The 25,596-nt window shown below is 52.5% G+C and overlaps 1 protein-coding gene and 1 non-coding gene across 2 annotated transcripts; one reads left to right on the top strand and one right to left on the bottom strand.

Annotated features, from left to right (window-relative positions):
• Positions 1–416: 416 nt before the first annotated feature.
• On the bottom strand, positions 417–2,646 carry LOC119309535 (chaperone protein dnaJ 20, chloroplastic-like). Its single transcript, XM_037585519.1, has 2 exons — positions 2,527–2,646; positions 417–1,157 (listed from the first exon to the last, which is right to left on the bottom strand). The coding sequence occupies exons 1-2, from the start codon at positions 2,644–2,646 to the stop codon at positions 726–728; spliced, it is 552 nt and encodes a 183-aa protein (XP_037441416.1). The 3' UTR covers positions 417–725.
• Positions 2,647–25,178: 22,532 nt separating this feature from the next.
• Positions 25,179–25,263, top strand: TRNAY-GUA. The gene is given in 2 exon segments: positions 25,179–25,215; positions 25,228–25,263. It is a non-coding gene; the product is annotated as a tRNA-Tyr (tRNA).
• The last annotated feature ends 333 nt before the right edge of the window (positions 25,264–25,596 follow it).

Below are 25,596 nucleotides of genomic sequence, written 5' to 3'. Positions count from 1 at the left end.
GCATGGATACATGCCAAAATTTTGACAATCATCCAAACAAATACTCGTACTAATTTTTTTTGCTATGACAATCTTTTTTTTGAAAGAGTGGACTCCCTTGGGTCATTCACCAATTAGCCGACCTCACAATTCTGTGTGTTTCTTAACACGGTACAGTTGATGTTTACATATATGCACATATATTTACCCCTATAAATGAAATACACACATGCACACCCTATGTCTATGAATACCGAGCGGCCGGGCACAACATCTCAAGATTGACCAAGTAACTATGGACGCCTGGCATTCGATAGACGTACGTTCACTCTGGTACTCTACAAGTTACATTATATGTTGATTTGACAAATATAATGCCAACTTTTGCATGTACAACAACTTACAATTCAAGTCGAGCAGTACATAGTATCCGAGCCTACACCAAATAAACATGCAATAATGCTAGACATATAAAGAGTTACACGCAATTATACACTGACTAGAATTTTTTTCATCTACTAACCAATCACAAACTTGCCCCCCCTGATTTTAGGGAGGGTGGGCCGCCTCCCCATCTATTAACCAATCAAATTAACCCTGTTTGTAAAACCTTATAACTCGTTTGTACGTGTAGCATTACTCATAAACATGCATACACAATATTTAACGCCCCAGACTGGGGTATGTCACCGTCAAAGAATCAATGAAACCACAGCCAGACTGGGGTATGTTCACTCCGTTCAAGTCTAGAACCGTCGGCCGCTGCACCTCCTTCCATTCTGCCGCCGTTCGGACCTCTCCCGCAGCACGGACAACTGGGCTTCCCATACGTCCCTGGCGAACCCATCTGGCCTCGTCGACGCCCGGCCAGTCAGCTGAGCGTCGTACTGCACCCTCGTGGCAGGGTCGGACAGCGTCTCGTAGGCGCGCTGGAGCTCGACGAAGAGCTCCGTGGACTCGGCCCGGCGCGACGGAGGGCACACGTCTGGGTGGTACTGCAGCGCCAGCCGCCGGTACGCGCGCTTGACCTCCTCCGCGCCCACGTCCGCCGAGTGCTCCAGGGACAGCACCTTGTAGTAGTCGCCCCTGCTCGGCGAGCGGACACCGCGCTCGCGGCCGCCGCCGCCTTCACCCTGCAGTTGCAGTGGCCGCTCCTCCGGCCAAAGCCGGCGCCGAAGCTAGCAGGCTTGCCCGCGCACCTCAGCGTGGCGGAACTGGAGCTGGCGGTGTTCATGGACGGCTAGCTGATGAAACAGCGGAGGAGGAAGAAGAAACCTCTTGCTGGTCAGGTGATCGTGATCAGAGCGAGCTGTGTTGTGGCGGATGGCGATGTTGGAGAACGAACGGAGATACCCATAATATATAGGCGATTGGAAACCGATCGAGGATGAGACAAACGAGGCGTGCCGTTGGTTTGCTGTACGCGTGCGTTTGTTGCACGGGCGCCCGCGGTTATTAACGTCGCCGTCGCCGGCGATCGAGCCGTAGTGCAACTTGCAAGGTGGTGGTGGACCGGTGAAGTGGCGCCTTGCGGAGCCAGGGGACATGCTGGGCCGGACGGTAAGGTTTAAACGTTAATTCTTTTTTCAGACCGCTGTTTATGAATCAGTTTCTTCGGGAAAGTTCGACGAAGGTCATCAGCTTGGATGCATGGTGTCATGGTGACGATGGAAGAAGCGCCCGGCCGTGTGCACCACCCATACTTTAAGGTGGGCTGAGGCTCAGGCCTGCCCGACGTTTAGGCTCGATAAACGGATTTGACTTTCCTTCCTACCCTCGTCTCGATGGTTCACCCCAACCTCCGCTTCGCGGCCGCCTCCGGCCGGCTGCCACCTGATTTTTCATCGTCGCCGCATGGATCTTGGGGACCAATGCAACTCTAATAAAACGACTAGCTGTGAGATGGCAGTATAATCAGCCAATGTCAAATGGCACCCCAGCCCCTTGTTTTGTTGGGATTCATGTCTTATCTTGTGAAATTCACATGACACATGGCGCGGTGAACACATCTTCAGTCGACCGCTTTCAGAAAAAGAAAATGTATTGTTTTTCGACCTACACGGTTACACCTAACCAGAATTAGGTCACTCAGGTTCAAAAAAAAAGGTCACCCCAAGGCGAATTACCAGGCACAAAACTTGTAATCTGTCCATGATGAGTTGATGACTTGTATTCTAGAAGGGAAAAAAATGATTTGCTTGTTCGTCTTGGACTTGGGAAGGGTGTTCGTATTTTTCTCGATTCCACTCAATCTTCATATGTTCTCATAGGATAAAGTGTGCATGTTTATTCGATACGTGTTTGTGTTTCTACACCAAGGTGCATGTCCTCTAGCATTAAGCTTACCTAGCTAATGGATGCATGGTCTGTTCGTCGGTGGGTATCAACAACTCTTGATGAATATTGTTTCTGTTTGCTATTTGGCACGGCCTGAGTTTTATTTTTGAAACAAGGCAAAAAGCTTGTCATTTTCATTAAATAAGGGAGAAGGTTAAGAAAGAAAGGTCATCACTCAAACCCCAAGTATTTAGCCCCGCGAGTGCCTACAATAATTTTCTCGTTGATGTTGTGCGCGAGGAACGTGAAGGGAGACGTAGTGTTGCAGAAGACCCTCACACTGCGCTCCTTCCAGAGCTCCCAGGATATCAACGTGAGCATGAAGGACATGGCCTTTCACGAACAGCCTCTAGCTTGGGCAACTCCAACCCACCGCTCATTGACACTCCATCGAGCTCCATTTCCGGGGTTTGATATCCGGAAGGCCAAGCGAGCCAACAATGTCACACCAAACTCTCACCGAGAAGCGGCAGTGACAGAGAGATGAGTCGAAGTTTCTTGGGTTTGCGTACAAAGAAGACACGGCCTGAGAATAGCACTTTGAACTTTGCTCGAATAACAAATTAACAATGAATAATGTTGATTCACCTTCTGCATATTATATGAGATTCGATGGCTGCATTTAGATAGTGAAGGCCGGCGATGATCTATGTTAATCAGTCACGGGTTCAGGTTTGCTTGCCGACCCTAACTAGAAATATGCAGCTTCCTATGTATAGTAGAATATCTACCTTCTTTCCAGCTTACCTAAAGCTTGACCAATATGTAAGACAAGAGTGACGATAAGATGCAAACTACTAGATCGTATCCGCATACGTTGCATTTGCAAAATAAATAAATAAAATGATAATCCTAGTGCACGAATGATGTGCACCATGGATGCGATACAGCCACATACAGGCCTCCTCACCAAAAGCTCAGTATTGTCGTGTCCCGCCGCAAATTGACATGCTCGTCTGCTCGACGTGATCAAGAGCTTTATATTGACTATTTCCCCCCGGAAAAAGAGAGAGCTTAATTGAATATTTGTATCTTTCATGTGTAGGTTATAGTGTTTATGTGCACACTGGTTTCATACCTGGACTAGCTTTCAACCTAGAAGAGTTGGTGTTGACGGTTCATCTTGAGCCTCAGTGGCATTGTGGTTCTTTTTATATTTTATATCTCTACTAGTACCATTGTGCTTGTGTCGTGGTGGTTTTCTGCATTTATAGTACAGTTTAGAGACCGGAAGCCGATCTCTTTTGTGGTTGTATAATTTGAATATTAAGTGACAAATCAATAAAGGGTTACATTTTTTTATAGAAATGAAGGAGGACCCCGGCCTCTGCATCTGGACGATGCATGCGGTCACTTTATTAATAATTCACACAGGACCTTACAAAGTCGTACAACAATAAGATTAAAGCCACCGTCTAAGCAACATCTGTCGCTACTCATATCCAGTTGATGAAGAGATGCTGATAGTCTGGGCCTAATATTAAACAGACATCGCAACCAAACATAAACATCTAAGACCTGAGGCCACATCCAGGACGTCTGCCGGGTATGGGGCACCTACTAGTCCAGCGCACTCCTCAACCAGGACGCCTACCGGGTATGAGGCCGCCGCAGCCACCTGCCACCAATCCATCTTCAGAGTTGTATTGTTGCATCAACCGCGTCAGGTCTCTCTACCATCGACGCCACCACGACGCAAGACAGCGTCGTCCTCCTGCGCGAGTCCATCCTCGCACATCAAACGCCGAATCTGCACTGCGCCACGCCGTCGAGATCCGTCGCCATCAATGTGTAGGATGAAGCACGGCTCCACCAAAGATGCTGTCTGATGGGGTTATGTACCTAGGGTAGGATCATGGACCTGATCCAAGTAACTTACCCTAGGACATCCTTAGAAGAGGTCGCCTTCCAGTCGACCAACGAGGATTCACTCGACTGGCCTGAAGGACTCGACCACGAAGACTCACTCGACCACCAGGAGGTCAAGAGGCACTCTGCACTGCAACGGCCTGTAATCAAGTAGACTTTATGATAGTAAAGGCACTTTATGTGGGGCGTTACCAGTAACGCCCCAGACTTAACTCACCTTAAACCCTCTCCTGCGTGGGCTGGCTAGGGTCCTGGCGCACTCTATATAAGCCACCCTCCTCCACAGGCAGAAGGGTTCGGCACCTTGTAATTCATACATTCATAATCCACTCGACCGCCTCCGGGCTCCGAGACGTAGGGCTGTTACTTCTTCTGAGAAGGGCCTGAACTCGTACATCCTTTGTGCTTACAACCTCTCCATAGCTAGGACCTTGCCTCTCCATACCTACCCCCCACTCTACTGTCAGGCTTAGAACCACGACAGTTGGCGCCCACCGTGGGGCCGGTGTTTTAGCGATTTTGTGGAGAAGTTGCGATTCTTCCGAGTACTCTCATCATGGTGTCTGCTGGAGTTTTGGTCAAGGGTCAAGAGATCCGTCTCGGCACCCTCACCTTCATCGCCGACGACTCCGCATGGCTCCAGGAGGCTCCACTCGACGTAGACGCGCTCCCCGTCCGCGGTGCGACGCATTTTCGCGCATGTGTTCGCGGCGTTCTGCTGCGGCAACCGTCGACCCAGTATCGGTCGGCTCCTCCATCATCCACCCTCCCGGTCTCCCGCCAGCGCAAGCGCTCAGGCCGGTCGAGGCTTCAGCGATGGGTGAGTCACGCGGTGGCTCGCCAATCGGCCACTACACAAGTTGCGGCAATGGAGCCCAACGAATCTCTCTACGGCTTGTTCGATCAGTCGACTGGCTCCGGAGAGACTGCATCCGAGTGCGGAAGCAGTGATCCAGCGGCGGAAATCTTGATGGTCGACGGGCCCCACAGCCCTCCTGGCTTCGCCCGTGGTGGTGGAGCAGGTGACGGCGGCGACCCTGCACGAGACTACGAAGAGTACCAGCCCGAGCCACTCGACTCTCTGCAAAGAGAAGAGCTTCGCCGCAGGAACGAGGATCCCCTGCGTATTCCCATCGCAGGAGAAACCCCCGAGGCTCGTGCCTTGGAGGAGGCGCGTCTGGCCAATTTGGCCGAGCGCACTCGACTGGAGAACCTTCAGCGAGCACTCGACGAGCGCGCGCGGCAACAAGTTCCCGACACCAGTCGACGTCAATTCTTCCCGCCGACTCAGGTATATCGAACCCCAATTCAGAATTTAGCAGCTGCGACCCGTATAGCAGAGTCCATTCAGCCTTCGCAGTCGGAAGCTGGCAGAGGTTTGCTGCAAATCAGGGATCTGCTCCGGGCAGCAGGAGATCAGAATTCAGCCGTGTCTCAGTCGCGCAACAGAATTCACAGTCGATCTGTCACTGTGAATACGGTTCAGTCGGCTCACAGCCCCAAATCGCCTCCGCGGCGCGAAGGGCGTGAGAATCGGCGAGATCAATATGGCGACAGACTCGACCGAGATGATAGGCGTCGAGTGCCCTATTCCCCTCTGAGGGGTGGGTCTTACGCTCCTCGGCAGCCAGATGATAGGCGCCAGTACAGTACAGGGCGTAGGGTTCCAGTTGACCCCAGAGAGCCAGGCTTCGACGCGCGATCCATTATCGTGCAAGGGTTGGTCGACCGGAACAGAGCCCATCGAGGCGCACTCGACAGAGGTGTACCCACGAGCAGTCGAGTACATGTTTCTGGTCCTGAATGTTTCAGCAGAGCTATCAGAGCCGCAGTTATCCCCCCCAATTTCAGGTTGGCAACAGGAGTCAGCAAGTTCACTGGTGAGTCTAAGCCTGAAACTTGGCTTGAAGACTACCGAGTGGCAGTTCAGATCGGTGGTGGGAACGACGAGGTGGCCATGAAGCATTTGCCCCTCATGTTGGAAGGTTCTGCCAGGGCATGGTTGACTCAATTACCTCCTAGCAGCATTTACACTTGGGAAGATCTGTCCCGAGTGTTCGTCAGAACGTTTGAAGGGACTTGCAAGCGACCAGCGGGATTGACAGAGTTGCAAGTCTGCGTGTAGAAAACTAATGAGACTCTCAGAGAGTATATTCAGAGGTGGATCACTTTGCACCACACTGTGGAAAATGTCTCTGATCATCAGGCAGTATGCGCCTTCAAAGACGGCGTCAAGAACAGAGAACTGAGTTTGAAATTTGGTCGAACCGGTGACATGACCTTGAGTCGGATGATGGAGATTGCTACCAAGTACGCCAACGGCAAAGAAGAAGGCCGACTCCGAAGCGGCAAGCACAAGCCGAGTCAGTCGGAAAAAGGAAACACCAGTCGGAAACAGAAGCGGAAGGCTGAACCGGCAGCTCCTGGAGAGGCTCTGGCCGTGACTCAAGGAAAGTTTAAGGGGAAACCAAAAGGATCCTGGAACCCCAAGAAGGTAAAGGATAAAGAAGGGAATGACGTGATGGATATGCCGTGTCACATTCACACGAAGAAAGATGAAGAGGGGAATATCATTTACCCAAAGCACACCACTCGCCAATGTCGACTCCTGATCCAGCAGTTTCAGGGAAAACAGTCTAAGGACAAGGAGAAGGAGTCGGACAAGGCCGAAGACAAAGAGGACAGTGAGGGAGGATATCCGCATATCAACTCCACTCTGATGATCTTTGCAGATGTGGAAAGCAGAAGTCGACTGAAAGTGATTAACCGAGAGGTGAACATGGTTGCCCCAGCAAAGGCAAATTATCTGAAGTGGTCTCAAACGCCCATCACATTCGACCAATCTGATCACCCGACTCATATTGCCACCCCCGGGAGGCAAGCTTTGGTGGTCGATCCAGTTGTCGAAGGCACTCGACTGACAAAGGTGCTGATGGATGGTGGAAGTGGGCTGAACTTATTGTATGCAGACACATTGAAAGGTATGGGCATTCCGATGTCCCGACTGAGCACTAGTAACATGAGCTTCCATGGAGTTATACCAGGGAAGAAGGCCGAGTCACTCGGCCAGATAGCTTTGGACGTAGTGTTTGGTGATTCGAAGCATTTTCGCAAAGAAAAGTTGACGTTTGAGGTCGTGGATTTTCAAAGTGCATATCATGCCATTTTGGGGAGACCAGCCTATGCACGGTTCATGGCTCGACCATGTTACGTGTACCTCAAATTGAAGATGCCCGGTCCCAAAGGTGTGATCACTATCACCGGTGATAGGAAAAAGGCAGAGGAGTGCTTTCAGAAGGGCTCCAAGATTGCCGATTCCCAAGTGACAGCGGTCGAGTTCGAAGAATACAAGCAAAACGCAGATCCGAGTGACTTGCTGCGATCCAAGAAGCTCGCCACAGAGTCTGCATTCCAGTCGTCCGGTGAGACGAAGCCTGTTCACATTCACCCGACCGACCCCGAAGCAGCTCCGACCCGCATCTCCACAACACTGGACCCAAAATAGGAAGAAGCGCTCATCCAGTTCCTCCGTGAGAACTGGGACATTTTTGCATGGAAGCCCGCTGACATGCCAGGTGTTCCCAGGGGACTGGCTGAGCATCGCCTAAGAGTCGACTCGTCTGCAAAACCAGTCAAAGAGCATCTTCGGCGGTCCGCCGTCCAGAAGAGAAAGGCCATCGGTGTAGAAGTGGCTCGACTGTTGGCGGCAGGATTTATCCGAGAGATATACCACTCCGAGTGGCTCGCTAATGTCGTCATGGTTCCTAAGAAGGACAAGTCGCTCCGAATGTGCATTGATTTCAAGCACATCAACCGGGCCTGCCCGAAAGATCACTTTCCTCTCCCTCGCATAGATCAAATTGTTGACTCGACCGCGGGATGCAAGAGGTTGTCTTTTTTAGATGCTTACTCCGGGTACCACCAGATCCGTCTGTACGGGCCCGATGAGGTAAAAACAGCTTTCATCACTCCATTCGGGTGCTTCTGCTATATCACCATGCCATTCGGCCTCAAGAATGCCGGAGCCACATTTATGCGAATGATTCAGAAGTGTCTACTCACCCAAATCAGTCGGAATGTGGAAGCTTATATGGATGATATTGTTGTCAAGTCACGAAAAGGTTCCGACCTGCTCGCTGACCTCGCCGAAACATTTGCCAACCTCAGAAGGTATGATATCAAGCTCAATCCATCAAAGTGCACATTTGGAGTTCCTGGTGGCAAGTTACTCGGTTTTCTCGTTTCCGAACGGGGAATCGACGCTAACCCAGAGAAGATTGGCACTATTCTCCGAATGAAACGCCCTGTGCGAGTGCACGATGTCCAGAAGCTTACTGGATGCTTGGCCGCATTAAGTCGATTCATCTCACGACTCGGTGAAAAGGCACTGCCTCTTTACCGACGGATGAAGAAGGCTGACAAGTTCGAGTGGACTCCAGAAGCTGATGCAGCGTTTGCCGAGCTAAAAGCTCTGCTCTTCACCCAGCCGGTGCTTGCTGCTCCAATCAGCAAAGAGCCTCTGTTGCTCTACATCGCAGCCACAGGACAAGTCGTCAGTACTGTGCTAACGGTCGAGCGGGAAGAAGAAGGAAAATCTCTCAAAGTTCAGCGCCCAGTGTATTATTTGTCTGAAGTCTTGACTCCATCCAAGCAGAGATATCCTCATTATCAGAAGCTTGTGTATGGAATATACATGACCACAAAGAAGGTTGCTCATTATTTCTCTGACCATTCCATCACAGTCGTCAGCGACGCTCCACTATCAGAGATTTTGCACAACAGAGACGCAACTGGTCGAGTGGCCAAATGGGCGATTGAACTTCTTCCCCTTGATATCAAGTTTGAGGCAAAGAAAGCCATTAAGTCCCAGGCGATAGCAGATTTCCTCGCCGAGTGGATTGAACAACAGCAGCCGACTGAAGTTCACTCGGAGCATTGGACCATGTTTTTCGATGGCTCTAAGATGTTGAATGGTTCCGGTGCTGGGGTTGTCCTGGTTTCCCCCAGAGGAGATAAGCTCAGATATGTGCTCCAGATTCACTTTGATTCCTCCAACAATGAGGCAGAATATGAGGCCCTCCTATATGGGTTGTGCATGGCCATTTCACTCGGCGTCCGTCGCCTAATGGTCTATGGCGACTCGGATTTAGTGGTCAATCAGGTGATGAAAGAGTGGGACGTGAGAAGCCCAGCCATGACTGGATACTGCAGTGCAGTGAGGAAGCTGGAGAAGAAGTTCGAGGGGTTGGAGCTCCATCATATACCCCGACTGAAAAATCAAGCAGCTGATGATCTAGCAAAGATAGGTTCCAAGAGAGAAGCCATTCCGAGTGGTGTGTTCTTGGAGCATATACACACTCCGTCAGTCAAAGAAGATCCTTTCACCGAAGAAACTCCGCAGCCCAAGGGCGCCACAGATCCGACTGAAGTTGAAGTCCCAGCGGTGGTCGACTTGATCATGGAGGTTTTGGTGGTCATTCCCGACTGGAGGATTCCGTATGTCGCATATATCTTGAGGAAAGAGCTTCCGGAGGATGAGGAAGAGGCTCGACAGATCGTCCGTCGATCTAAGGCCTTTACCGTAATCAAAGGACAATTATACAGAGAAAGCGCGACTGGAGTCGGTCAGAAGTGCATAACACCAGAAGAAGGTCGACTCATCCTCAATGATATTCACTCGGGGACCTGTGGTCATCATGCGTCCTCTCGGACCATCGTGGCCAAAGCATACCGAGCCGGATTTTACTGGCCCAAGGCGAATGAGATGGCAAAAGAGATAGTAGATAAGTGCGAGGGATGTCAGTTCTACTCGAATATGTCGCACAAGCCTGCGTCAGCTTTGAAGACCATCCCACTCGTCTGGCCTTTTGCAGTTTGGGGGCTGGACATGATCGGTCCTTTGAGAACAGGACGAAGTGGCTTCACGCATGTACTGGTGGCAGTCGACAAGTTCACCAAGTGGACGAGGCTAAACCAATCAAGAGCCTTGACACCGGTACTGCTGTTAGCTTCATCAGGGAACTAATATTCAGATATGGAGTCCCGCACAGCATCATTACGGATAATGGGTCGAACTTTGACTCAGAGGAATTCAGAGCTTTCTGCGACTCCCAAGGCACACGGGTCGACTACGCATCAGTCGCCCATCCGCAGTCGAATGGACAAGCAGAGCGAGCTAATGGACTGATTCTCAAGGGACTGAAGCCTCGACTGATGCGTGATCTCAAACACGCGGCTGGAGCTTGGGTCGACGAACTTCCATCTGTACTCTGGGGACTACGGACCACGCCTAATCGGTCGACCGGAAGAACTCCATTCTTCTTGGTCTATGGAGCTGAAGCAGTCTTGCCGAGTGATCTTCTCCACAATGCTCCTCGAGTTGAAATCTACAACGAAGCAGAAGCTGAACAAGCGCGGCAGGACGCAGTCGACCTTTTAGAGGAAGAAAGGGAGATGGCTCTGATCCGATCGACCATCTACCAACAAGTTCTGCGCCGTTTCCACGCCCGAAATGTGAGAGGTCGAGCCTTCCAGGAAGGGGATTTGGTTCTCCGAGTGGATCAGCACAAACCACACAAGCTTGCTCCTTCTTGGGAAGGCCCCTTCATCGTCACCAAGGTTCTCCACAACGGGGCGTACCGTCTCTACAACGTCGAGCATAATATCGATGAGCCCCGAGCTTGGAACGCGGAGCTACTCCGCCCATTTTACACTTAAGTTTTATCACTCAAATGAGTTGCAATAAAGTACTTTTGTAGTTCATGGACCTCAAAATAATAGTGTCATAGTTCCTCCACAATATCTGTCACTTTTTATTTTTATTTTCCAATAAAATTCCCCTCAGTGGGTGACTTAGTTGCGAATCCGTTTCGCCTAAGTTTGTAAAAATCCTACCGAGTGGTGAGCCAGACTCCCACTCAGAGGCTTAGCTGCGAATCCGTTTCGCCTAAGTTATCAAAATCCTACCGAGTGGTAAGCCAGCCTTCCACTCGGAGGCTTAGCTGCAGCCTTGTGCTCGCCTAAGTTATCAAAATCCTACCGAGTGGTAAGCCAGCCTTCCACTCGGAGGCTTAGCTGCAGCCTCGTGCTCGCCTAAGTTATAAAAATCCTACCGAGTGAAGAGCAACCCTCTCACTCGGGGGCTTAGCTGCAGTCCAAGCACTCGCCTAAGTTGTGAAAATCCTACCGAGTGAAGAGCAACCCTCTCACTCGGGGGCTTAGCTGCAGCCCTGTGCTCGCCTAAGTTACAAAAATCCTACCGAGTGAAGAGCAACCCTCTCACTCGGGGGCTTAGCTGCAGTCCAAGCACTCGCCTAAGTTGTGAAAATCCTACCGAGTGAAGAGCAACCCTCTCACTCGGGGGCTTAGCTGCAGCCCTGTGCTCGCCTAAGTTACAAAAATCCTACCGAGTGAAGAGCAACCCTCTCACTCGTGGGCTTAGCTGCAGTCCAAGCGCTCGCCTAAGGTATAAAAACCCTGCCAAGTGGAGAGCAACCCTCTCATTCGGAGGGCTTAGCTGCAGCCCAGTGCTCGTCTAAGTGGACTAAAGAATAAGTCGATTGCAGCACAGGCACCTTGCTTTGAACCTGCAAAAGACATTCCGAGCCGAAGGCAATCGTATTCAAGCAGCAAATCCAAGTTTGAATCGACATCTAAAGGAACCGAAAGTGCTCAGGCGTCAAGCCTGTTCAGGTTTGTCGGTTACAATTTCACTCGGCATACCGAGGCAAATTTAAAACGTCAAGCCAGAAGAAGTTTTTTACCCCTCCTGTGGAGGGCTGGAAGGTGCAACAAATTCATCAAGGTCAATCCCGTCGGCGATCCGAGTGGCAGCTGCAAGGAAAGTTTCCATAAAGGATCTGAAGTCGTGCTTCTTGGTATTGGCCACCCGAAGGGCCGCCAGCTTCTCTTCTCGCGCATCTTTGCAGTGGACTCGGGCCAGACACAGAGCGACATCTGCACCACACCGAGCCGAGGACTTCTTCCACTCCTGCACTCGACCAGGGATCGTGTTCAAGCGGACCATCAGCGACTCAAGGTCATTCTGAAGTGTCTCCTCAGGCCAGAGCGTCGAGTCGATGCGAGATGTGGCGGCCTTCAGCCTTGCGAGATAGTCCACGACAGCTGCAACACGAGACTCCAGTCGGAAAACATCCATGGCAACTTCGTCGTTCACCGGAGAATTGACGGGGTCAAGGTTTGGCTCCAGCCGGCTGGTTTCTTCTTCAAAGTTTTGACAAAATTCTGCAAGGGTGATCACTAAGTCAAGGAGATAGTCGAATGGAAAAAGCCACAATTGGAAATATTTGCCAAACATGGAGGTCTACCTTCAAGCATAAGGAACAACTTCTTGGCAAGGCCACTCAGGAAGGCCTCCAGTTCAGTTTTCTTCTCAGTCAATTTGCTGACTTGGTCGGTCAGGGCAGCTTTGTCAGTTTTCAGTCGACTGACCTCCTTGTTGGCAATCCCAAGAGCAGCTTTCAGATTGGTATTGTCTTGTTCGAGCTTGGTGACTGAAGCTAACTTCTCGTCAGCAAGCTTGATCTTCTCAGCTAGCTCAAGGTCTTTCTTCTGCTGGGCCTCCCTTACCTTACCTGCAAGTTACAGCAAGATCAGATGCTGAAACAAGCAAGGGGAAAAGCAGTCGTCAGGGTCTCACCAAACATACCTTCGGTCTCCTCCTTTGCCTTTATCAGCTTCTCTTGAACCAGCTTCAAGCTCAGCTCGACTTGAGTATGTTTTTGTTCCAGCTCTGAGTAGCGAGCCACAAGATCACAGGAGTTCTGTGAAGAACCAATCGACTAAATGTCAAATATAATTCACTTCCGAGTGAAAAAGGGGATAAACACACGTTTTTAAGACTACAGCCAAATACAAGCATTCGACCGTAGTCTCGGGGACTACACCCAGTGGGTGCACTCAGCGTGCCCCCACTAATCCTGTTGAAGACAAAGTCGACCAGTCGACCTCAAAAAAAAAAGAGAGATGCATTCTCTAAGACTGTGATCAACTGCAAGCAGTCGACCACAGTCTCGGGGACTACACCCAGTGGGTGCACTCAGCGTGCCCCCACCGGTTTGTGAAATCCAGTCGACATAGTCGACTGAAAGAAATATTGACGTCATAAAGCCTAAAGCCGACTGCCAGCAGTCGACCTTAGCCTTGGGGACTACACCCAGCGGGTGCACTCAGCGTGCCCCCACCGGTTTATGAAGTCCAGTCGACCAGTCGACTGACAGAAAGATTGACATCATAAAGCCTAAGGCCGACTGCCAGCAGTCGGCCTTAGCCTCGGGGACTACACCCAGCGGGTGCACTCAGCGTGCCCCCGCTAACACGGAGTTTATTCGACACACCCAGTGGGTGACTAATATAAATTCCGGAAAAGAAAAGTTTTTGGTAGCATATCCAACAGAACAAACAGCGGTCGACTGACCTGGACATTGCTTTGGAGGGCAGAACCGGCGTCATAAGCTGCCTGGCTCGCGTCCCGGATGGTCTTCAGCTGCTCCATCATGAGTCCCGCCTGGCGTATTGCCTCCTTCGCTGCGCCAGCTTGGTCCTCTGGGACGTGGTGCGTCGTAAAGAGGGAGGGCTGCTGAGCACTCGTCAGTGGATTTGCGAAGGACACCGTGTGTCGAGTGGTGTTCCCTTCCTCCACAGTCAGAATCTCAGGCGCCGTCACATCCTGAGGTACCTTACTGGCGGACGCTTTCCGACTCCTCCTGCGTGTCAGTGGCTCTTCATCCTCGTCGTCGTCAGGGAGATTGATAACAGTGTTGGGTGGAGCTGCGGAGAAGGATCAGGATCAGAGATCGCGTGTCAGTCGACTAAGAACGGTGTTAAGAACACAGTACCTGGATTCGAAGTTGCTGCATCCTCCATCTCGTGGTCATCAGCCCGGGCCGAGGTCTCAGAAGTAGCAGCAGTGCAACTCCAAAGGATCAGTCGACTAACTTCAGCGTCGACCAGAGATAAAGTTCGCACAGAATAAGAAAATATGAGCAGCACAATTACCCTGATATGGTGGGGATGGACACCTTCATTTTCGGCAGGAGCTTGGTCGGCTTTGGCGGAGCCCCCCTAGGCTGCTTCGGCGCCTTTTCAGTCGGCGCTGGAGAAGTGGTCCTAGGGCGCTTGGTCGACTGCGTCGCAACCCCCTTGCCACGTTCAGTCGAAGGGTCGTGGACGAGCTTCGACCGCCTTTCCGAGCGCGGTGGCACGACCTCCTCCTCTTCCTCCTCGTCTTCGGCATCATCATCATCGCTGTCGTCATCATCATCGTCGTCGTCGTCCCCTGCAACGTCCGAGTCCCATTCCTCCTCGTCCTGGCTCTCGCCCCCACTCGCCTCACCCTCCTCAGTCGGAGTTTGTGCCCCATTGGGCATCGAGTACAGCTCGGTGAGGGCCTAGCAGATATCAAGACAATGATCAGTCGACCGGTCGGCAGAGTAAACAGAGATGAATGCGACAAGAATGCAGTGGAGAGCAGGGCAAGTGTACCTTATTTGGATCACTGTTGTGGTCGAGTGGAGGAATCCTTCTGGCTCCGCGTGGGTTGTCCTTGTTTCCGGTGACGGCTACCATCCATCTTTCCAGAGTGACATCGTCGACTGCTTCTGGATGGACTCTAGTCTCGTCTTCGGTCCCACAGTACAACCACATGCAGTGGCTCCGGAACTGGAGAGGCTGGATGCGACGCCTGAGGAAAACCTCCAGGAGGTCCATGCCCATCACTCCCTCCCGAACCAACTGCACCACGCGCTCCATCAACATCTTCACGTCAGCTTTCTCCTCCGGAATCAGCTTCAGAGGGGAAGGCTTGCTCACTCGGTCCATGGTGAACGGAGGGAGTCCACTCGACTGCCCTGGCGTCGACTGGACCTGGCAGTAGAACCAAGTCGACTGCCAGCCTCTGACGGACTCGGGAAAGGTCATGGGCGGGAAGGTGCTCTTATTCCTCACCTGAATCCCCAGGCCTCCGCACATTTGGACGACTCGGGTTCTCTCATCACCTGGGCTCGCCTTCTTCACGGTCTGAGATCGACACGTGAATATATGTTTGAACAAACCCCAGTGCGGTCGACAGCCCAAGAAACCCTCACACATGGACACGAACGCGGCAAGATAGGCAATGGAGTTTGGGGTAAAGTGGTGGAGCTGCGCTCCGAAGAAGTTCAAAAAGCCACGAAAGAAAACACTCGGTGGCAAGGAAAACCCGCGATCAACATGGGTGGCCAAAAGCACACACTCACCCTCTTCTGGCTGGGGCTGCCACTCCTTCCCCGGAAGCCTCGCAGCTCCCTGGGGGATCAAGCCCTCGTTGGCCATGTCGAGGAGGTCATTCTCCGTGATGGTCGACTGGATCCAGTCTCCTTGGACCCAGCCCTTCGGCAGGCGGGATCTGGACGAGGACCCACCGCGGCTGGTGGACCTTCCTTTCGCCTTCTCCGATGCCGACGCCTTCTTTGCGCGCTCCAGCGCCGCCGTCTTCTCCTTGGCCATGGTCGCCGGCGAGATGCGCAAAGGGAAGTGGTGCGGGGGCGAGAGCGAGCACGCTGAGCAGGGAGGAAGGAAGCAGAGAGAGGGAAAGAATGCTAAGGCGCAGCACAGAAATCCTCGCCGGGCACATTTATAAGGTCCCTTCCGAGTGGATGACAGGCGGGCCCGGGCGATCTAATCATATCTGGAACAGTTATGCAGGCGGGATACATGGCGAAAAAGGCGGCGCGGAGATCGAGGCGTCCATGCCCCGTCCCATCCGAGCGCCGCGGTCCGCCCCGCTTCGCGCGCGCCCCAAAATTTCGCATCCCGCGGAATCCGCGAGCAACAAATCAGTCTGTCAGGCGCGGTGTTTCCGGCGATCCGTCGCTCGGAGATCGTCGAAGCCTGAAAGATCACTCGACGCAAAAACAGAATGGATCAAGTTGACTGAAGGCAATTTGTTTCCTGTCGACAAAGGGATTCTTTGGTCCAGAACAGCGCACAACCGGAGCGCAAAGGTTAATCGGAAACGACATCAACTCCTTCTTCACTCGAAGCCTCGATCCATTCGGGGGCTAATGATGGGGTTGTGTACCTAGGGTAGGATCATGGACCTGATCCAAGTAACTTACCCTAGGACATCCTTAGAAGAGGTCGCCTTCCAGTCGACCAACGAGGATTCACTCGACTGGCCTGAAGGACTCGACCACGAAGACTCACTCGACCACCAGGAGGTCAAGAGGCACTCTGCACTGCAACGGCCTGTAATCAAGTAGACTTTATGATAGTAAAGGCACTTTATGTGGGGCGTTACCAGTAACGCCCCAGACTTAACTCACCTTAAACCCTCTCCTGCGTGGGCTGGCTAGGGTCCTGGCGCACTCTATATAAGCCACCCTCCTCCACAGGCAGAAGGGTTCGGCACCTTGTAATTCATACATTCATAATCCACTCGACCGCCTCCGGGCTCCGAGACGTAGGGCTGTTACTTCTTCTGAGAAGGGCCTGAACTCGTACATCCTTTGTGCTTACAACCTCTCCATAGCTAGGACCTTGCCTCTCCATACCTACCCCCCACTCTACTGTCAGGCTTAGAACCACGACACTGTCCGCTGGTCCCGCGAGGCCGAGTGCACCTCCAAGAATGCCGCCCCCAAGGGGGTAACGACACATGATTGCCGCCAACATCCGATCAGTTGATCTAGGGTTTCCTCCGGAGGTATTGAGTGGAGTTGGGAGCTTCACCTCGATGATGCCTCTATGAAGGAAACAATGATAAGGGCATCGTCATCACTGGCTCCGGCCATCGACCGAAGACCAGGTTTTCACCCGGATCTGTCCCAAGTAATCCACCCGACAACCTGTGCATCGTCTCGACCGCCTTCAAAGCCCCAGATCTAGCCGCCTAGATCCGGCGACCAACCGCAACAGCAGTGCCACCATAGGAGCCCTGGCGTACCGGCCACTGCCTGAGTATGCCACCACTGGAGCCTAGGAGGAGGGCTCCCACCCCACCCCGCCTCGCCAAGCCGCGAGAGCCGCCGAGATGGATCCCGCGCACTCGTCATCGTCTCTGATCCAAACCAATCCGTAGATCAGATCATCGTCACATATCCGCCTTGGACTGGGACTGCACCATGCCATCCCGTCACGGGAAGCCCTAGCTTCACCAGCCGCCACCATCTAGGGCCGTTGCCCCAGGATCCGGATAGAACATCGCCGCTGCCACCGGCCATGTTCCGCCGCTGCCGACCGGCGAAGCCACCAGCCACTGCGACCTTCGCCGCCATGACCATGCAAGCCCACCGAGCAGCCGTCACCACCAGATCTTCCACGAAGCCCGCAGCTCCATCGCCTCCTCCCATCACCACGCCGCCACTGCGCCGTCGCCGGAAATGGCCGCGCCGCCGCGACTCAGATTGGGGAGGAGGGCCCCTGCGCCACGGATGACCCACCTCACCCAATGCATCGCGGGAGGGAAGGGGGCCTCCGCCTCCGCTGTCAGCCGCTCGGGGCTTCGCCCGGTGACCTCCTCCAACGACGGCGGAGGGGAGGGAGATGTTGGTTGAGCCCGGCGGCGGTGGGGCCTAGGGGGTTACATTTATTAAAGAAAACTTGTCTATGACTTGAAAATACTTTAAAAAAAAAGGATTAGCCGGGCTATGCATCAATCGATGCATACAGCCTGACTTGAAAATAACTAGGGAGCAACAGTCTTGTTATTCGCTTGGTGAAAATGAAATGCAATGGAGATGTCACGTACTGCATCGAAAATTCAACCATGTTCATCCACGTACGTTCATACATCATTATCGGGAAATAAATAACGCTTATACTTTAAAAAAAATCTTAAACTAATTGTGAAACTAAAATAGCCGGCTCACCAAGTCCTTGACTAGACTCCTAGCCATGTTCTGCAATTAATGGTGCTTGTTCCTCTTCCATTCAGGCCAATCCTTTGTTATGCTAGTCCATACTTAACCTTCAGAAATGAAGAAATCGGTGGGTATTTTGAGGGAGTAGTAGCTTTCAGGGCAGCTGCACCTCTCCTTGCTGTGGATTTCTAGAACTCTATCAAATACAGAACCTGAAGCTTCATTTCCTTGCTTGCGGTTAGCCCTTGACCATCAGCCATAAAGGCACATCTTTTTAGAAGAGATGAGAATGGCTTATGTGCTTGTTAGGCTGTTTTAACTTGCTTGTCCATGTCGATATCAAGGGAAAAAAACTTGCTTGGCCATGTCAATCCTGTGCAAATTGTCTTTAACATTACTCCTCCGAGTTCGGTCGGGTCGTTATTTGGAACGTGGCTGGATGGGATAGAGTCCGATACAGCTAGACATATTCGTGTAGGAGTTTGTGCGTTGTTATGGGCAATTTGGAACTGCAGAAATGATTTGCCTTTTAACAGATTAACTACTATTCATTTTTTGCAGGTTGTATTCCGTGCTACGGCGCTGATCCGTATGTGGTCCTTACTCACTCCGACGGAGGCCAGGGAGCGTTTGGTTACTAGATCTGTCCGGTGGGAGATGGTAGCGCGGGATATTTTCAACCGGTTTGGATGGCGGTCATGTAATAGGATAGACAATTAGTTTTTCTATCTTTATTTTGCCAGCCGGTTGTGGCTTTATGGCCTTTTCTTGTTTTGGCGTCGAGGCTCTATGTGAGCTCGCATTTATTTTGTTTCAAGACTCTATGACATTGTTGAACCTATTTTATTTATTTAAGTGGCCGTATGCATCGTTCTGATGCAGAGGCCGGGGGTCCCCCTTTTCGGAAAAAAAAATATCAATCTAGACTGAAGTTAAATATTTTTCTTATCCCGGCAAAAAAAAAGGGGTGCAACGAAGCAAATGTTCTCACATATAGTTATCACAAACACAAGTATCTGATTACTGGTACAATGGGACCTCTTATCTGAACCCCGATTATAGCAAGGAAAGGAAGATAACGTTTGCAGCGCTGCACTTGCCCGCGTCGGACGAGGGCTACGGACAAGCAGGGAAAGAAGGATAATCTCCACCCGTCATGGTCGATCCAGATCGTGTAAATTAAACCAGCAGCAACACAGTTTTCCCGATCGAGGCCATTCAGATTCAGACGATAGGATGGGTTGGCCTCCACTAATTAATCTCACACCCGCACATGGGAGCATATAGTATTTGGTGGCTGCAGACATTCATGCATTAGAAAACCCGGTTGACGCTCGACAGTGAAAGGCCGGCAACCTCCATACCCGGCCGCATGAACACGCATTGCTAGCTGGTTTTCCCGTTAGTTTACTTCGTCTCCGTGAGTCGCGCGTTCGTTAGTTGCATACTCCACGGTGAATTCTCCTCAACGTACTCTGAATGAGTACGTCCGTCCGTCTCCGTCCAGTGCATAAGACAAAGTGCACGGCCAGTCGACCAGATACACACCGGACATATTTTATTTACAACAACTGACGCACGAATGCTCCATTGACTGGCCGATCGATCGGTAGGTATATTTTGTTTGTACGAGACTCCAGAGATCATTGCTTGAAAGTTTCTCGAACCGGTAGGTGTGGCCTGCGTGCTTGAAAGTTTTGCTTGTGCAGCTGACCAGATCAAATACTCCTACTACCACGAAGGCCATGTCATGTGAGAAGAGGCAGCTACGGACAAATAGACCCTGACAAATGTGTGTTCAAGGTAGATAGCGCAATGCAAATCAAAGACTGCCAAAAAGTTCAGTCTCTTTTCTGCCGTGATCGATCAAGTCTGCTGCAATTGCTTAGAGCTCCAAAAAAGATAAATCCGATATGCTTGCGAAGATTAAAACCTTGCTTGTTTCCCGCGGCACTCCTTGGAATCTGACTGTTCCCTGATGATCTAAAATGGTTGAATGTTAATTCTCACTTCTCTCTTCTTTCTTTGCCGGAATCATAGGGCATTTATTTCAAATTTATAGAACTACAATCTTCAGCGACTAGCTCACTGACACATGGATGGGGGTGGTTTAGCCAGCACACAATGCTATCCCCTTTCCATCCATCTTTGGCTAAACAATGTGCAACTCTATTTTAAAATCGAGATTTTTTTAGGAACAACTAGCCTATCATTCATGGAACGTTTAATCTCAGTAATTAAATGACCATATGCCAATCTGTCCAAGGAATCATCCGTGAGCGCTTTAAGAGCAACTACGCAACCGGATTGAAGTTGTATAGGTAAGCTTGCTCATTGCTTGGATTTCCGTTTCTAAGGCATCATTGCAATGGAAGAGTCTTCTATATGCTGCGAAGACAAGGGCCCCAAGGTCTCCTCCTCCCAACCCCCTCCTAACCCTAGCCGCCTCCTCCTCCCAACCCTAGCCGCCCCTCTCCTCACCCCCTCACCTCCATCCTCCCTCGCCTCTGCCTGAGGCAGCCGCCGGGCAAGCCGGGGGCGCCAAGGATGGTGGCGGTGGGGCCTCGGTTTCCCTGCTCCTTTGTGGGGAACCCCCGGATCTGGAGCGGCGGCTTCATTGTCAAGGCACGGCCGGTAACAGCCGTGCGGGTGGTGGATCCGGTGTCCCGGCCGCGCGGGCGGCGGGATCCGATGGTCGTTGGCGGCCGACGGCGGCTTCTGTAGCGGTCGATGTGCGCGATCTGGTGCCTCCCTTCCTCCCCTGTTCGGCGTGCGGGCCAGCATGGTCGGGCCGCGCTTCCTCTTTGTCGCCGGTTCTGTACAAGAGGTGTTGTTGGTGGCCGAGATCTAGTTCGGGCGAAATCTCTGGCCGGCCATGACCGGCCGCGCCGACGGCAACGCCTGAGGGCGTCGTTTCCCTCTTGAAGGCGTCGGTATGGACTGATCTCTTCATTTCATGTTCCCCTAGGTCTCCCAGGCGAAAGCCCTAACTCTGTTGGGCGGCGGCGGCGCTCACGGCGCCGTTCCCTTCTTGAAGGCGCCGCTTTGGGAACCTTGGGGTTGGGTGGCGCTTGTGGGTGGTGGGCGACGGCGGTGGTGCGGCCCTTTCCTAGCATGGATTTCTGTCCGTTGCTTGAATATGGACTCGCGTAGGTGAAGGTCGTCTGTTGGCATCGTGGTGGCGTCAATGGCGGAGGACCTGTCAAGGCTCGCGTAGGTGGAGGTCGTCGTTTGGCGTGGTCGTGGCGTCGATGGCGGAGGACCTGCCAAGATTGTCACCTCAATCTGCTCTGAAGATGGACCAGTGGAAGATGGCAGCAACGACACATGTGAGTGCGTCAGACCAGTTTGAGCTCGGACCCGGCAGATGGCTCGGTTGGGGCCTCTGGCTTTAGATGTTACACTTAGGTGAGAGGTATGGGTATGTGGCCCAATTTGCACCCCTTCACCATTTGGATATAAGTAGTGGTAGATGCTGCCAAGATGGCGGATCCAGGCATATTGTTGTTATACTTTGTAAGGTCCTCGAGAATAATCAATAAAATGACCATATGCATCTTTCAAATGCAGAGGCAGGGGGTTATCCTCCCTTTAAAAAAAATGCTGCGAAGATCATCTTGCCGTTATTATCTCGTAAAATCATCCATGTGCCAGCATTGCCATCATGTGCGTCGTAAGAACCATCGACTGATAAGGTGACCCAACACTGAGTTGCGTTCGGCAATGGTGTGTTTGCGGGGGTACAGCATCAGACGCTAGATTATTCGTCACCACATCCAGGACCATCGAAGATTTTTCCTTTAATAATTTCTTCTACACTAGATAAAATTTGGCAATACGAATTATAGTAGCTACTCAGAAAAGAGCATGACACCTCCACACCTGGTATATATTTGCCAATGTGAAAGTTCATTACGGAGATGCCATGTGCGCCATAGCACCATGGTCAAGGTGATCATTACTTCTCGGCCTTCCCCGCGTCGTCCTTCCTGGGCGACTCGGGGGTGAAACCCTAAGCCGCCGTCACAGGACCTCCGTCCTGCTCTCCCTCCCCCGCCGCTGCCGGCAGCCATCGCCGGGCTTGGCCCGCGCGGTGGTCGGTGGCGGCGGGGCGTCCTCCTCGCGCCATCTGCACTGGTCTGCCCCCCTGCGCCCCTGGCCGTCGGCCTGGCTCCCGTTTCTCCTCTTTCTGCGGTGGCGCCCTTCCTCGACTCGGGCTTCGGCGGGCCTCGTCAGTTGCCCCTGCCGCCGCCCCATCCGCCGGATCCGGCGCTGGTGGTGGTTTCGGTGGCGGCGGGCCAGGGTGGTAGTCCTGCGCCTGCTCAGGCTTGCCGCGGCCGCCCTAGAGTCGTCGGATCCGAGGCTCTGGCGGCTGCTGGCCTTCGTTTCCGGGTGGATCTGGCTGGTGAGGACGCTGCAGACACTTCCATGTTCTTTGGGGAGGTGATTGGTGGCTTCGATGGTATTCCTGGTGGTGCTGGCGGGGCTGTCGGCGGGCTGTAGATGTGATGTGCCTGGTGGTTGGATGCCGGGGTGGCGGCCCCGGAACGTGTGGACGGCGTTGTCTCTGCGGCGAGCGTCGTCTGTGGGTGCTAGTCCGTGACTTCGGCCGTGTGGGCGGCGAGGTTGCGGCGGACGTGTACTGTGGTAGCAGGGCGCCCCGTCGGCCGGTGTTCCTGCTTTTGATGAAGACCTCCGTCCTTCTCAGTTGGCTTGTGCTCCTCTGGTCTGATCTGTGGCCGTGTGGGCGGGGTCTGGAGCGGGACCGGGGGAAACTCTTGGTCATCGACGGCGGCCACAACATTGACCGCACCATTTTCTTGGTGTCGGCTCCCTCCTTGGAGGCCTTGTCGAGGTCCCCTCCCACTGGCCACCTTGCATCCTTGTGGCAAAAGCTCTTGTTCCCCTTGCGGATGGCGGTGGCGTGCTGTCGTCGCATCCCTTCCTCGAGGCGTCGTCCAGGGTGCGTGGATGCAAGGTTGGCGCTTGCTGCTTGTTTGTGGGCGGATGGTGGTGGCTTCACGTTCATCTTCTTGCGTCGGTCTTCGTCTTGTGGTATCGTTCTTCAACTCGTGTCTAGATGGGCGGTTCGCGGTGCTCTGTGGTGAGGTCACGGGAGTCCCGCGGAGGTGGTTCGAGCTCTGGTTCCTGGAGTGTTTGACAAAAAACTACCACTTTAAAGGTTTGCGTCCCACAGAACTACCACTTTAAAAAAAGTGACCGAAAACTACCAAAATTTTCTAATTTTGTGACTTAAAACAACCATTTTCAGATAATGACCAGTTTAGCCGATTTAAACGTGTTTATGACCTATCTGTCAGCGCTGACGTGGCGTCAAAGTCAACTTCGCATGAGAGCGGACACCGGTCGCCTCGCCTATCCCCGAGATCTGGGGCGTCAATGGAGTTTCGCCGGCGTTCCACCCGGCTGCGACGACCGGACCGCATCAGGGCCCTTCCCGACGACCTGCTCCTCGTCCTTGCCCGCTTCCACTGCGCCCGAGCCGCCGCGGGCACCGGCCTCATCTGGCGTCGGTGGCGCGCCCTCGCGGCCCACCCGCGTCAACTCGCTGCTCCGCGCCGCCGCGCGGCTCGAGCAGGAGGAGCTCGTCTTTGACCTCCGCTCTGATCTGGTCAACGACTCCCTCGTAGTCGACCTGCCCTGCCTGCGCCGCGCCACCTCCTCGTCCTTGCCCGCTCCCGCTGCGCCCGGACCGCCGCGGGCACCGGCCTCATCTGGCGTCGGTGGCGCGCCCCCGCGGCCCGCGCGCGTCAACTCGCTGCTCCGCGCCGCCGCGCGGCTCAAGCCGAAGGAGCTCGTCTTCGACCTCTGCTCCGATCTGGTCGACGGCTCCCTCGTAGTCGACCTGCCCTGCCTGCGCAGCGCCACCTCTTCCTCATCCTCCGTGTGCCCGACGGCGCAGAATTCGGGCAGCAGCAGTCTCGCCCAACAGCAAGGGCTCGCCGCGATGGTGGCCTCCCTTCGAGCTGGAGCTCGTGGTCAGCGGCAAGAAGCAGCAGCACCATGGCCCCGGCCTCCCTCTCGCCTACGGCAACGACCGCCGGGGAGCCGGGATGCACAGAAGCTGTTTGTGAAAATGCCACAGAAAGATAGAGAGAGGAGGAAGAACAATGACGTGTGGGTCCCACCTGTAATAATGGTCAACTGAACGGTCAACATGTTTAAGTCGGCTAAATTGGTCATTATCCGAAAGTGGTAGTTTTTAGTCACAAAATTAATTTTTTTGGTAGTTTTTGGTCACTTTTTTAAGTGGTACTTCTATGGGACGCGAACCCCTAAAGTGGTAGTTTTTTGTCAAACACTCCTGGTTCCTGCCCAGGATGCTCTGTTGGTTTTGTCCATGCGGCTCTCGGCAAGCTTTCTACCGTCCGACGGTTCGGCGCCCTTCGAGCCAAGGCGAGAGGATTGTGGTCCTCTTCGGAGGTTGAAGCGGATGGCGTGCTGGCAGGCTCTGCGGGAGTAGGCGATGGTGATGGTCACCGATGTGGGTGCTGCTTGTTGTTCTCACTCTGATGCTGGTGTAGCCGCAATTCTAGTCATTTGGCCTTGGTATTTCAGGCTGGGCTCGTTCTCCTATTCGGTTGCCTGTAATGCTATTAGGTTCCGAGTTGTTCTAGCACTCTGTATCTTTGCCGTTTCTTTTGTAAGTCGTTCGTTGTAATTTTACTCGGTTGATGGCTTTGTTAATTTAAAATCGGGCTAGGTTCGAACCTTTTTTCAGGCTCGGCTGTCGCCTTTTCTTTAAAAAAATCATTACTTTTCGGCCATTACTTGTTGCCGCACGCCCCTTCATGGCTAACTGAATAGGGTTGCTAGGAAGAATAGTGCGTTCACTCAAGAAGTTAAGATTGATGAGCTAGAGGCAGACTCCCATATGCTGTCGGAGGTAAGAGATTAAATAAAAATGGTGAATTCGTTTTAATTCCACGAGGCTCGGTAGTTTTGGGAGTGCTTTCCAGATTTGTTGGACCACATGGCCAGCGCCATGCCTATTGACCTGTATCCAGCACTCTGTTTATATCCTCGCAAAAAAAAAAAAAACATTCTGTTTGTATGTTTGGAACGATTCTAGTCAATATATAACTAGGGTGTGTTTGGCCTTCAAATCACAAGCCGACTTTAGCTCAGTTGGTAGAGCGGAGGACTGTAGTGTTGCAGATAAATCCTTAGGTCGCTGGTTCGAATCCGGCAAGTCGGACTTTTTCATGTTCTTCTGAACAATTTTTTTTTAAAGTCGCATTGCTGAAGGTCGACATTTTGTATCCATATATGCTTGTGGGAAGATTGTACTCAGCAAGGTTCGTATAGATTTTTTTTTATCTTCTGCTTAAGCTGTGTATCATGATCAGCTCAACAAAAAATGATGTTGCTTTGTGTCTTCACAAGAAAAATATAAACATATGCATGCATTAGAGCATTTGTGACCGAATCCTCTATAATGGGTTAGAGGAGGATAAATACGTTTTCCCCTGCTCTAACCACGAACTAACCGAACCCCTAAAATCGTTAGGGGAGTAAGAGCAACTCCAAT

Source organism: Triticum dicoccoides, chromosome 5B (assembly GCF_002162155.2).
Source record: "Triticum dicoccoides isolate Atlit2015 ecotype Zavitan chromosome 5B, WEW_v2.0, whole genome shotgun sequence".
Lineage (NCBI taxonomy): Eukaryota > Viridiplantae > Streptophyta > Magnoliopsida > Poales > Poaceae > Triticum > Triticum dicoccoides.
The sequence above is the reverse complement of the archived record's forward strand: the minus strand, read 5'-3'. Positions and strand labels throughout refer to the sequence as shown.